Source organism: Polyodon spathula, chromosome 2, assembly GCF_017654505.1.
Source record: "Polyodon spathula isolate WHYD16114869_AA chromosome 2, ASM1765450v1, whole genome shotgun sequence".
Taxonomy (NCBI): Eukaryota; Metazoa; Chordata; class Actinopteri; order Acipenseriformes; family Polyodontidae; genus Polyodon; species Polyodon spathula.
Genome location: NC_054535.1, coordinates 32,121,324 through 32,135,963, shown reverse-complemented (window position 1 = coordinate 32,135,963; position 14,640 = coordinate 32,121,324). Strand labels below are relative to the sequence as shown.

Sequence of the window (14,640 nt, the reverse complement as noted above, 5' to 3'; positions counted from 1 at the left end):
TTATGATACACATGCCTTCATAACATTGCCCACATATTCCCCTCTCATAAATTTGCTGAATTGTGAAAACAAAATGACATTATAAAGAACTTTATGAGCCAAACTCGGTACATCGTACCCGTTTCCAGATGGGCGTTTTCTTGTTTTCTGAGCGTACCGCTTTTATTTCAATCAAATGTATCACTTAGCGATTTGTCTCCAGAATTCAGCGACACCCTGTTGAGATTACCCTCATCATGTGATCGAGCTGTACCACTACCCTAATAGAAGCTTTAGTTATCTTTAACCGACTAAGAGGCTTGTTACATAAAAATGAAAGAAAGCAGCTAGCCTGCAACTGTAAATATTTATAAATGTGAATATATTAATGGATACACTTCGCCCACTTTTTGCAACTTTGTAAGATACTTGTTTTAAGTATAAAAATACAAAAAAAAAAAAAAAAAAAATGAAATAGAATAAAAATATTGTACGTGACCAGCTCAGTCGGCTACTCTGGATAAGTTGGCAAATGTGATATTGTTTATCAATATGATTATTAGCATTATTGTATATGTATTAAAAATACACAGCTCCTACCCATTTTCAAAAGATTTGGCGTATCTGAGTCTACAATTACATTGATAATAGTATCTCCGTGCATGACAAACTTCCACAGTGGGATCGGCCATTTTGGTTTTGCTGCAGTTCACCGACTCTCAACCCCGGTGAATTTACAACGGTTTGGTGAATCCGCTTTACATCGGTGCATGCAGCGGTGAATTTAACAACACATCCAACGTTGGATAAGCCTGCAGCCGACAGTGACTGTTAGAAAACACATGACAAAGCCACTCCCCACCAAGGCAAGATCCTTCTGTGCCAGTGAAACCATGGTGAAGGGTTTAGGAACCCGGAAGTTAAGTGCTCCCCCTCAACAACAGCTTTTGGCTGGTTACGGATAAACAGAGGAAGATGTTGGCCTGTGTGCAATTATTTCTTTAGCTTTCTTTTTTCAGTTTAAAGGTAAAACAATAATACAAAACATAAATAAACTGGAGAATGGATACAGAAAGAACCACGGCAAAACAAGTATGTACTGAAACTATTTACTCTGCCAAGATATGGTTACAAAGTTATTATCATAATAATTATGTACACAACGCTGGAGTCATCTGACGTAAAAATGACTCAGGTCGTGGTTTAATAAACAGTACTTTATCAAAGTTCACGATGTATTTAACCGCGGAAATTGCTGTATTTCTCCTTGCAGTTTTATTTATTTTTTAATATGTAAACTACAATACCATATTCAACTGAGATTTAAATGTTACCATGTTTTTAAATATTGATAATAAATAACCTTTTATTAAAATATCTAATTCTTGTTGAGATTGAGGTTGGCACCTGTACAGCTGCAAAATTGTTTTGTATTGTTGGGAATGAACCATTTACGATTCAGAATAAAGAATGTTTTCATAGCAGAAAAGGGTTAAACACGGTGGGTCTAAATTTGATAACGTATACAACCAAAAGGAAACTAAATACATTTTAGGTTAATTATTCCTACATGTGTATTCTCTAGTTAACGCTGAATTCAGTGAAGAAACACGTGTTGAGTAAATAGTTTCTTTTTGTTCTTAAGCACTAAATAGAATGGTAGTAGCCTCACAATTGCTAGTTAGATTACACAAAAGACATAGTTGAACACACTTCCAGCATTTCTGCATTGCAGCTTGTTTAGGACAAAATGGGGCAAATTTAGAACATAACATGCTATATATAAAATCCTGCTACATGCTGCAAACACATCAGGGCTTAACACATTTTTTAACAGTCTGGTAAAGCCCAGTGGGCTACCATCGAGCAGGAAACTGGTAGCCAGAGAACCATCAATGGTAGCCCACAAATCTCAAATATGAAGTCAGCAAAGAAACTAAATATAAAAGTAGTACCTTGTCTGTTGACTAGTATGTGTGTTGTATACAGTAATGTCCCATGCACTAAATGGTGGTGTTCCTTTCTGAAGTCTTTATTCATGTTATTTTGTGACAAAATAAAATAATTTAAAAATAAATGGCATGGGATTTGTTATGCCCTGAATTATTCTCATACCCAGTGCTCAATTGAAAATGAAGTTGGCATTGTGGAAATTAGTGCTTTGCATATTTTGTAACACTTTATTTCTTTTTAATAGTATGATTTATATAACTACTAATGCCTTTCTTTGAAAAAATGTGAGGCTGCATTAGCATTAGACTAATAGGCAAGCTCAAATTGTTATAACAGAATTTAAAAACAGTGCCTCTACATGTCATTAACTATCTCCGATTTGGGGCAGGGGCTGGAAGTTAACTTATTTCTAGTACAGTCACGACTAGATCTATCCAGTGTGTAGTTTATCTAATTTTATAATATTAATTAATTGTATTACCATTTGTGTATTACATTTGTTTTTACAAATAGATCAAAAGTTAAATAGCTTTTGACGCTATGAAAATTTAACCCAGATCCTGTAGTTCTACGTATAAGTCACTTGAAATTACAATTTAGGCATATCTGGGTTAATATTTTCAATATGCATCTCTCCAGATATGTTGTTTCACGTAAGTTTTCTCAGTGCAAAGTTGAAAATATCTGTTATAGGGCCAGAGCGAGCTTTAAACAAATCTTCAGTTTTACACAACCAGGATCCCCCCCCCCCCCCCCCCCCATTCTTCCCAGTATCTTTGCATTTGTCTGCATTTTTTTTTTTTTGAGTAGAGGAGCACAATGACATCATGCTGATGTTGTCCCTTCATTCCTTTTTTAAAAAAAGTGTATTTTTTTATATTTTTATCATCAGGCTTGATTCACATTGAATGTGGCGTGGGAGGTGTGATGCTGGCATTATGGGCAGGAAGCAGATCTTTGGTTTTCATGTTGAATATCTCACAAATATTAATCTGCGGCACGGGTTCACATCTCAGTGGTGTAACAAGTAAAATGTGAAGTGAAGTCTGGACTAAAGCCATGAAAGCCAACAGGGTTAAATGCCCTAGGCAAAATATGGAACAAATTGCGCTCGAGATCCAGTTGTCCAGGTTTTTACTCCACGCAGGTTCTAAAATAGGTAACTGAACCTGCAGTTATACAGTATAACAGTTCAATATTGTCAGAAAATGTAGACATTTGCCTGAATTTACAAAGCAGTGAGAAAGTGTCTTATGTTTGTTCTGCATTTGTAAACGGCTGCTAATGTCACATTTCTGTACAGCTGTCTGAAAGTGTAACCACAAAAGTAGACATTTATAGAAAAGGGAAGTAACATTTATCCCCAGTGCTTCACTGGAGGGTTGCAGAGTATGTGTACTGTGCAGTAAACCTTGCACACATTGGGCTTAATCATCACACCTTATATTATTATTTTTATTAAATACATTTTCTCATTCTCTCCTACAGTTTAAAACTTGCTGGAGATTAAAAATGTGACATTTAATGGAAAATTTATCCAGAAAATGAAATACAATTGTCCTTGAATTGTCCTTTTTAATAACCACAAAATTCAGATCTGCATTAACACTTTGACTGTTCATTTGTCTGTTTTTTTTTCTTCTACTTATTACCATCTTGTGGCTAAATAGTGTAATTACAGCATTTCTTTATTCCACAGAATTCTTCCTTGGAGATTACCCAGAGTTTGGAAGAAGACCCTCTTGTTGATGGTCCTCTCATTACCCCTGATGTCCTGAACTCTGCAATAAGACCACAGTTTCAGTCTTTACCTACTTCATGGCTGGCAATTTTCCTCACCTGCATACATGTACGAGCTGTATATATTAATTCTCCTTTTTACAGAAAATCTTTATTTACTAGTTTAGGTGTGTTTTCAGTCATATATACCAATTTTTATATATATATATATATATATATATATATATATATATATATATATATATATACACACACACACACACACACACATATATATATATATACACACACACACACACACACACACACACACATATATATATATATATATATATATATATATATATATATATATATATATATATATATATATATATATATATATATATATATATATATATATATGTTATACCTTTTATATTACTGTAGAGATCTCTTATCTTTTAAATGCCAAACAGGTTATATGTCCTGCTATTTGTCAACACTGTCTTCCAGTGGAGACTCTTGAGTTCAGTTTTCTTTTTGAACATGAAAGGTTTGCATGCCAAGTGAAGAACTGACTGAAAAGGTTGCATAGTTTACAGCTTGCTGTGCTTATGCATTTTTCGGCCTGAGTTCAGGCCTGTCTCGGGTAACAATTGAAACGAGTTTGATGTTCAGTCAACCTAACCTTCTGGTGACATTAGTCAACATCACAAACCCAACACACATGTTGGTAAAATTGTGCATCTTTGCTTGAGAGAAGACTGTGAATAATGAAAATTGGCACATATTATGAAGACTGAACTCACAAATAATAGGGGCAGACATGGAGGAGAGTCTTTCCATACTAGGATATACTTTTCCAAGAGTAGAACATTCTGCAAATATATTTTAAAACATAATTAACACTACAAATTAGTTTAAGAATAAATAGCAATGCTCATCTCTAAAACTCTGATATCAAGTGGAATGAAGAAGTACCACCAGTCTCTTGGAAATGTAGTCCTGTTGAATTTGGAAAGATTCTTTTAGAACAATTTGACTTCTTTCATTAATTGGCCCAATTTTTGTTAATTACAGTTAATTTGCAAATTATTTATTAAAGAAAAGAAATACCATGAAATCATTACATAGTATCTCAACCCAGCAATCAAATAAGAATCGGAAAAATAATCCTCATATTGCTCAGAAATATTGTACGTTCCCTGCTTTCATGTTTATTTGTCAGCATTGTCATTTACAAAATTAAGACAAAGTGTCACTTCAGCAGTAATTATTTTCTCTTCATCTTTTTGAAACAATTGAAAACCTGCATATTCGCACCTCTATGTCCCAGAGCAAAATAAATAACCTTCTACAGTACACATCCCTGACAGGCTGTTCAGAATTATTCAATGTAATGTGAGTAGTGTAGCGTGAAAGTACAGTGAAGACAGTTGAAGCTGCAGGAAAGCAGCGTGGTGGTGTCATGAGCTTGCATGAATCACACTACTTTCATGTTGCATGTGCTGTATGTTTCCACAACTGCGCCATGATTGATCTAAAAAACTACCAATCTAAATGGTGCCATCTTGTAAATAATTAAAAGTGGACCCTATTCTTTTTTTAATCTACAGAAATACACCAAATAGACCCACAAACGCAAGCTATTAAATTGTAATCTTGGCAGGCTATACAAAGGGCTGTACTGCATTTTAAGCTAAATATACGTATGATCCTATTACCTGTATGTGTTTTCTCTATCATGCCATTTACTAATTCACAGTTGCCACAATTCCTGGGGTGGCTGAAATTACAGTGTAGATTATAAAAAAGTTAACAGTGGTGGTACTTTGTTACTTGGATTAAGATCCACTACTGCTTTGATTATATAGATTGACCCTACTGTGTTAGATAATATATTGTTGGAATCATGCAAATAAGTTGCTTTTTAATTTTGCCATGTTATTTACTACCGTCTATAACATGCTTTGCAAACCACTTTAAACCATCAATAGCAGCAACTGTTTAATTTGTGTTTAACAATCTGTTTCTTCTCTTTGTTTTTTAGGCAGCCTTCTTTGGTCTCTCTGTTGCTCTTGCTGTTTTTTGTTCGATTAAGGAGAATGTAGTTAATTGCCAGCAATACATTCATGATTTTGAGACTCAAACTATAATTGCTATTGCCAAGGTGGCTCTGTGGCTCCTAATAGCTGTTTTTGAACGTTATGTTCAGCACCATCACAGCAGGACCAGAAACAGAGGCTACCTGCAGTTTTACCGATCCACAAGGAACCTCAAACGTCTTCCATTCGTCATACACAGTGCAGGTAATACAAACATATAAGAGACAGTGCCAGAAGTATTTGCTCATTGCAAACTACTAAACCATTTACAGAGCTGGTCAGCATATCCCTTTAAAAACTTTATTGGTTCATTTTGATTCTGCTCACAAGCAGCTTTAGACCATGTAGATCAGTGTACATTTATGTTTTCAGACAGCTCCGCAAGATAACCTACAAAAGCATCTTTGACAGTTTTGTTGTAATGCTTAGTTTGCTTTGTACTCTTACAGCAGTAGAAAACACAGTAGCCTTTCCTCTATAAATGCATTTGAGTAGTGGCCTAGCAACCTGCAATAACATAGGTACAGGTGTAGTTCATTAGTAAAATATTAGCAACAATACTTTACTGGAATACAAAATTAATGTATATATAGTATATGTGCTTTTACAACTGAGATGTTTTACCTCTCAAATGTACTATATTAAAACATTCTAGGCCTTACTTGCAGTGCAAACTACTGATTTCAAACAATTCCTTTTTAACTAGTTATTTAAAGAATATATTTTTTTATGAAAAAATATTCTTTTAACACTTTCAGCCCCAATAAACTAAGAAATGTGAGCCCACCAGCTTGTGTCTGTCTATATATATATATATATATATATAAAAATCACCAAGTGCTGACTGCAGGTTATTAAAGAAAATTAAGCAAACTGATTCTGTAGAAAACAAGTAAACCGTAGACAACAGCAGTTTTTTGGACTGATGTTAGCGCCTGCCATTAATAAATGTAATAAATTGAACACTCAAATAGACAATTAGCAAATGGCCCAGGAAAATCCACTGAGCATGTTGGGATAGGGTTATCTAAGCAAAGGTTGGAAGGAGCAGTGGTAGGTAAAAAAACTGTTATGAAAGGTGAATTAAGCAAAATAGTATTAGCAGTGTTTTAGCCACCACTCGTCATTTCAGTCTTTGCTTAAGTAATACTGTTCTAACAAGGCTTTCACTAACTGCCTGTTCAGTGCACTCTCTTCAGCCATTTGCTAATTGTCTGTTTGAGAGCCTTCAATTCATCTAATATTATCAATACTAATTACTGTTAGGTATCTAATATCAGCCCTAAAAACTTGTCTGCTGCCTTGTTTTCCACAGAATCAGTTTGCTGCATTTTCATTGATGTCAGGTTATAGTTTAATAGTTTAAATGGGCAATTTCAATTGAAACATTACAGTGTGTCTGCCAGTATCTTTTGGCATAGCTGCTCAAGTTTAAGAAGAAAAAAGCTAGCTGTTTCAAGTCATTAGTTCTGACTGGGTAAAGCAAAAATAGTAAATGTGTTAGGAAAGACATAATAAACTTGCTCATTTATCATTTTTGTGTTACTAATATTGAACCATCATGTATCCTCCTGTTTATCCCCAATTTGGTCCCTTTGACATTGTGACGAATAATAATGTATCCCAGAAGTCAGATGTACAAGCAATCAAGATATTTAATGAAAATGTAGTATACAACAACATATTGCAACTTACCATGATACATTGTATTTAAATAGCACCTTTACCTCTGTTTACCTGTATGTCAAATAGGGAAATAATAATTATTATTGACTATAAAAAAACAAAAATAGAGAAGTAGTTAATAAATTCAGTCCCTTGACTCGCGTGCCTCCAGTAGTTCATGAGCTGAAAGATGTTTTAGGCTAGCAGCTCTGCATGCTGCAAGCCAAGAAATTTGAAATTCTGGATGAACTAATGTGGTGTTGCGTAAAATATAAAATTACATGTACTGTATAACACCTGTGCTTATTGTAGTTACTAGGTACAGTTTAACAAATATATTGTAAAGCATCTCACTAGATTTACGGTCCTTTTACTAGTATTGAAGGGAGTTGTTTATTTCAGGTGCTAGCCACTAGGAGGCACCCTTTACAGATGTAATTTTTTTTAAATAAATGAAGTCAATTGTGTTGAACTGTATACCCACCACCACCCATTTAACAAGGGACCCTTAATTTTTTTAAATATATTAGTTAAACATGAGCAACAGTAATTTTAAATTATTATGCCCAACAGTGAAGCCTTTAACTACAGACTTTTAAACTGCAGCATTAAAGCTGTAGTGCAGTTAATGTACAAACTGCATTTGTAAGTTCATAATTATACATGATGAATTTGTTTTTAAAGAGTGGAGATGTTTTAGGTGTAAGATGCCCTGCTAAAACCTGTTTTTTGTTTTGTTTTTGTTTAGGGATTTTTGGAAACGCTGAAGTAAACCATTTTTTTGTACTGTTTTCTTTCAGGTAATGCAGCCTTTCTGCTCATTTTGTCAGCAAGGCTGTCATTTAAAAGTAATGAACAGTCGTTAATGTACATGTACCTCATCCTGGGTGTCCTAGTGCTGGAGCTCTGCTTTTCAGTCCCATGCCTTCTCTTTTATACAGGTAAGGACAAGCTCTGCTGGACCATCTGGCAGGGCTCTCTGCACATTATAATGCCTATAGCACAGTTTATTTACAATAGGCTATTTTAACCAGAAGCACATTAACCACTTATAAGTGGGGTGCACCTGTTTTTAGAATTTATGGTTTTAATGCCCTTTTCCCTCTTGTTTATTATGGAGTGACATGTTCATGTTCTCTTTTCTTAATATGTTTTACTGCTGTTTCCAATGTGGTGTGATCATGTAGAGTAATATACAATATAATGTACTGTAACAAAACACTGAGTTTCCAGCTTATACTGTAGGCTCAAGCTAAGGTGTATGTAATAGAGAGTTTTTGAGCACATCGTTGGATTCCTGTTGTACCAGTAAAAACTAAAAAAAGAACAGTTTTGTTTTTTGTCATTTTTATTTTCAAGTAAATTCAATGCTTTTCAGTTGTAGTAATTGCTACACATGTAATTGTACTCAGAAAAGAGTAAGAAATGTTACAAAGCTAAATGTGTTTATCTTGCTCATTACTGAGTAGGTATAATTGCTGTATCTAAAACTTACAATGCATTACAGATAAGGATTTGTGCCTCAGCAGGTAGCAAGCTTGCCTCCTGGGCTAGAAGGTCATGTGCTCAGTCTTTCCTTGGGCAATTCTTGGATATACCCCACCCAGTAACGCCTCAGCATTACAGCATTGTATTTGTGTTTATGTGTGGTATTCTGAGGTGTTGTCCTTATGACAAAAATATATTGCTTGACTCTTGACGCTTTTGAAGTCTTTTTGAGGATACTTTTAATGGTCAGAGTTGAACTACTCTATTTATGTTTTCTCTTCATTTAAACATGAATACCAACTGTGTTGGGCAATGTTCAGATACATCACATCAAAGTATTTTACTGTTTTTTGTTTTCCTTTGGTCTTCAAAGAGTTAAAGAAATAACGAAGCAGACAGTAAAATAGTCATTTTTGCCTATACAGTAGATGGAGGCCCTTAATCGTGAAACACAATATTCAGCCAGGAACTGCTTTGGTGAATCGGTTAACAACAAGCACATTCCAGATTCTGTGTGAGATACAGTGTGAAGAAAATGTCACACCCATTTACACTTAAGGAAATCACATGCTTACCACCTTACAGGTTTAGTTTTTTATTTTTAAATACATTTTGGAAGAAAGCAGATTAATATGTATATGATACCTAATGCCATACAAGGTAGTGTCTCTGTAGTGTCTGGTTTTAATCCATGTATAATGTTACAATGACTGTGGAGGTCCAGAGTACTGACAGATTGAGAGCCAGAGATGTAGTACTAACACAGATACACAAACACATAAACACTTGACCGTAGGAAGGCCAGGTCATTAATTGTGAAACCTCAAAGCAGGATATTTGCTTTTAATCAATGATTGACTTTGTTTGACGCATTAATGTCTTTTTTTTTTTTTTTTTTGAGCTTTACAAAGTTTGTCCCATTCTTCTGGCCTAAAATGAAACAGAAAACGTTAACATTTCTTTAAATCTGTCTACCTAAATGTTGTACAGTAACATGTGCCGGAAGTGAACAATATGTGCTTTAAAATGTTAGGTAGTATGGAGTAACATCATTTTTGATGTTGTGTTGGGGATGGGGTCTTTGCAGCAATTGTCTGTATAGACATACCACTGTTTGTCTTGGGATATCCTTTTACAGGGGCACTGTTATAGTTCTCTTTTTAACATTGTTTTTAAATCCTGGTAAAGGTCATACCAAATTGAAGAGGTTCCAATAAGTACAGTACTGTGCAAAAGTTTTAGGCAGGTGTGAAAAAATGCTGTAAAGTAAGAATGCTTTCAAAAAAAGACATGTTAATAGTTTATATTTATCAATTAACAAAATGCAAACTGAGTGAACAGAAGAAAAATCTACATCAAATCAATATTTGGTGTGACCACCCTTTGCCTTCAAAACAGCATCAATTCTTCTAGGTACACTTGCACACAGTTTGAAGGAACTCGGGAGGTAGGTTGCCCAAACTTCTTGGAGAACTAACCACAGTTCTTCTGTGGATTTAGGCAGCCTCAGTTGCTTCTCTCTCTTCATGTAGTCCCAGACAGACTCGATGATGTTGAGATCAGGGCTCTGTGGGGGCCATACCATCACTTTCAGGACTCCTTGTTCTTCTTTATGCTGAAAGTAGTTCTTAATGACTTTCATTGTATGTTTGGGGTCGTTGTCATGCTGCAGAATAAATTTTGGACCAATCAGATGCCTCCCTGTTGGTATTGCATGATGGATAAGTATCTGCCTGTACTTCTCAACATTGAGGAGACCATTAATTCTGACCGAATCCCCAACTCCATTTGCAGAAATGCAGCCCCAAACTTGTAAGGAACCTCGACCATGCTTCACTGTTGCCTGCAGACACTCATTTGTGTACTGCTCTCTAGCCCTTTGGCGAACAAACTGCCTTCTGCTACAGCCAAATATTTCAAATTTTGACTCATCAGTCCAGAGCACCTGCTGCCATTTTTCTGCACCCCAGTTCCTGTGTTTTCTTGCACAGTTGTGTCGCTTGGCCTTGTTTCCACGTCAGAGGTATGGCTTTTTGGCCGCAAGTCTTCCATGAAGGCCACTTCTGACCAGACTTCTCCGGACAGTAGGTGGGTGTACCAGGGTCCCACTGTTTTATGCCCGTTCTGAGCTGATGGCATTGCTGGACATCTTCCGATTGAGAAGGGAAGTAAGCATGATGTGTCTTTCATCTGCTGCAGTAAGTTTCCTTGGCCGACCACTGCGTCTACGGTCCTCAATGTTGCCCGTTTCTTTGTGCTTTTTCAAAAGAGCTTGGACAGCACATCTGGAAACCCCTGTCTGCCTTGAAATTTCTGCCTGGGAGAGACCTTGCTGATGCATTATAACTACCTTGTGTCTTGTTACTGTGCTCAGTCTTGCCATGGTGTATGATTTTTGACAGTAAACTGTCTTCAGCAGCCTCACCTTGTTAGCTGAGTTTGGCTGTTCCTCACCCAGTTTTATTCCTAATACACAGCTGTTTCTGTTTCAGTTAATGATTGTGTTTCAACCTACATATTGAATTGATGATCATTAGCACCTGTTTGGTATAATTGTTTAATCATACACCTGACTATATACAAAATCCCTGACTTTGTGCAAGTGTACCTAGAAGAATTGATACTGTTTTGAAGGCAAAGGGTGGTCACAACATATATGGATTTGATTTAGATATTTTTTCTGTTAACTTTACATTTAGTTAATTGATAAATAAATAACTATTAACATGTCTATTTTTGAAAGCATTCATACTGTACTTTACAGCATTTTTTCACACCTGCCTAAAACGTTTGTACAGTACTGTATGTGAAAGTAACATGAATTCACCAAGCACTGCTCTTTTCCTTAGCCATGGTTTAATGACAGGTCCTAAAAATGAATGAAGAGGTAAGGTACTTTTTCACAATTGAAATGTAGTGGTATAGGGCAGGAGTTTTCAACCGGGGGTACACGTAATTTGGCATTCTACTTTTGGGTTCTTCTCCTTATCTTTTGTCTTTTTAACTTACTAAAAAAAATATGTAGAAATACTATTTGTTTGGGATCAGTTAATATTTGTAAAAAAAAAAAAAAATCAATTCATAGTTAAGGTAACTTGCTTCTGTCCAGCTGTTATACTGGAATTTTATGCAATACAAGCATTTCATAAAAGTAAATGAAGTGTATTTAAACTTTATATACTTCAGTTAATACGAACTAGGGTTATTTGTATTTGACTGCAGTTTTTCAGTCCTTACAATTATCTTAGTGTAAGTAGTGGGATTCTGAAAAAAAAAAAAGCGTTACATAGGTTTTGCTACAACATTTTAAATAACGTACCTGTAATTATTCTTTTCGTTGTTAACACCATGACAACTTGGTAGACTTAAAACTTTAAAGTCTGTTTCAAAGGCAATTTCAAAATGGCTGCTCTAACCCACCGATAGTGTAATGATTGTTAGCGACATTGTCAAACACGTAACCCAATAACAATCCATGGTGTGGTACGGAAAAGCCAGAGGACTTATATATATATATAAAATAATTTTTATTTATTTTAATTTTTTATCAATCTTGCTGCAGTGATTTAGAGGGTAGATCTCAAACCCCATTGAGAAAGAGAAATTACAGGTACATTATTTAAAGAGTTGTAGCATCATGTGGGGACGTAGAACAGTATATTTTTTTGTAACCTCACTACTTACTCTTCAGGAAAGTTGTAACAACAGTGAAAAACACTAGGTTTTCACTACACAGTTTTTTAAAAAAATGTCCTTTATAGATTTATTTAAACTAGGGCCATTATTTAGTCTGTACTCAGCAATTGGATAGATACACACTTGGATGCAAGAAAGGGGTTGTTTTGACCATAATAGTGTCTTTAACCCACTGAATCAGCCTTTGTTTATTTAAAAAAAAAATTAAAAAAATCCAAGGGGGTGGTTCAATGTCCTTGAAGTAGGGATAAATAATTGTTTGTCCTCATCAAGAGCCACCGTCTTAGGCAAATCGTCACTGAAGTGCTCACTAACTCATGTAAAAGTGTGTAGGACATAACAAGTTCTGTATTTCCTCCCTGCCTCCTAATCTAGATGGCCCTCAAGCTGATTCTTGAAGCTGGTTACATTCTCATTCTAAGTATTTTTTTTCATTGCAAGGGCTTGTGGCACAACCAGATCAAAGGGGTTCAAAGCACATGGCTTCAGTCTTTTTTTCTTCTTTTAAATAGTGCTGTGCCCAATATGCTAACAAGTTGCCCTTGAATGTAGTTAACTTGTCTTATCTGGATTGGATGACAAAGATGGGTTTCTCTAAGATCTTCCTGATCTGATTCAAGTTACAGTCAACCTTTAATACCCTCTGAGTTATTTTTCTGAGAGTTTGTCTAAAGTTGTGTTGCTTTTTTTTTTTTTTTTTTTTTTTAAGATTTCAGGCTTTTACAGCATATGATCAGACATTAATCAGAAAGTGATTACACTGTGAGACAGATGTTTTTTTTTTTTTTTTTTTTATATATATATATAAGTTGCCAGTTTTCTCCCTGTAACTTAATCAGAAGAATATATGTCTCAAAACTGCAAAGCATCTGCCTTTTCATAAATACTTCAGACTGCTTAAATTTAGATTGTATTTTTACTCCTTACAACTAGGATTTTTGTTTAAACATTCCTACAGGTAGTATTTTATTTTTTAAAATAAATGTACATGTAAAACTCTTTTTTTTTTTTTCTTTTTTTTTTTTACAGGACATAATTCTTTTAACATTTGTTGGTAAAGGTTAGAAAAACAGTAGTAAAATGCTCACTATTACTACATTTTCTACAGATTTCTAGAACAGTACAGAACTGCTGTTGCATCAAGCTGAGAGATCTCAAAGTTAAAATGTAAACATGCATAATTGTCTGTTTCAGGTTATAGTCCAATTCTAAGTGCATGTACACTAATGATGAGCCTGTTGATATGCTAATAATCACTACAGGAGGTAGAAAATGATATGGGCGTTCTAGAACTCTACAACATAGATGCCTACAGGCATTTTGTAATCTACTGGGCAGAGCCTTGCTTAACTCTACAGTGATCCCCACTGTGACAGATAGGGTAGAAGTAGCCACGGGCTACTGGAGCTGGTGCCACTGATGGCCCACTCCTGAAGATCAGCCAGGCACACAGTTAGTAGCCAGAGGGTCTGTGAATATTTCTTTAAAGGGTTTCACTCCCCTGGAGTGCAACCATTAACAAACAACGAGTTGAGACAACCCCCATCGCCTTTCCAAAAAAAAAAAAAAATTTAATATCGTGCTTGGAATGTTGTCCAGTAATTTTAACTGAGTAAATTAATAATTAACTTCATTTTTATATAGCGTGTACATTCATTTATAAGATTGTAGCCAGTTTTAATGAGTGAAACAACCTCCAAAACATGTCTAAAAACTTATATACACTCAGTTTTAATTTCCTCTTGCTTATGTATGCTGTCTAGGCTTCAGTAATAAGTGATGATAGAGAGCACTACCATACTTGCTATGTCTTTCTTTAATTTTTTTACTCTTTTTGACCTTGTAAAATTGAATCAAGTAAATCTGGCACAGATATGCAAGCCTTTAAATGCACATTGATAGTAATGCCTGCCCATGCACACACAGAGCAGTTTCAGGGGAAGACGGATTTCAGATCCCATAACCTAATACAGGTGTCATATAGATTAGCACACTGTCATTTGTAAGGGATGTGCTAGCATTGTTTGTCCTA

General features: G+C 35.2%; 1 protein-coding gene across 3 annotated transcripts in view; it reads left to right on the top strand.

Moving 5' to 3' along the window:
• Nucleotides 1–694: 694 nt before the first annotated feature.
• LOC121295334 (transmembrane protein 192-like) overlaps nucleotides 695–14,640 on the top strand; it is a 33,224-nt gene continuing 19,278 nt past the window's right edge. For 2 of the 3 annotated variants that reach the window (XR_005946903.1, XR_005946902.1), the window contains exons 1-4: nucleotides 695–1,071; nucleotides 3,632–3,781; nucleotides 5,705–5,963; nucleotides 8,225–8,365. Coding sequence is in view for 1 of the 3 variants with exons in the window: in XM_041219831.1 (XP_041075765.1) it covers nucleotides 1,042–1,071; nucleotides 3,632–3,781; nucleotides 5,705–5,963; nucleotides 8,225–8,365 (580 nt within the window). In the remaining 2 variants the exon portion in view is untranslated. The remainder of the gene's footprint in view (nucleotides 1,072–3,631; nucleotides 3,782–5,704; nucleotides 5,964–8,224; nucleotides 8,366–14,640) is intronic. The other variant, XM_041219831.1, reaches the window with a different exon arrangement.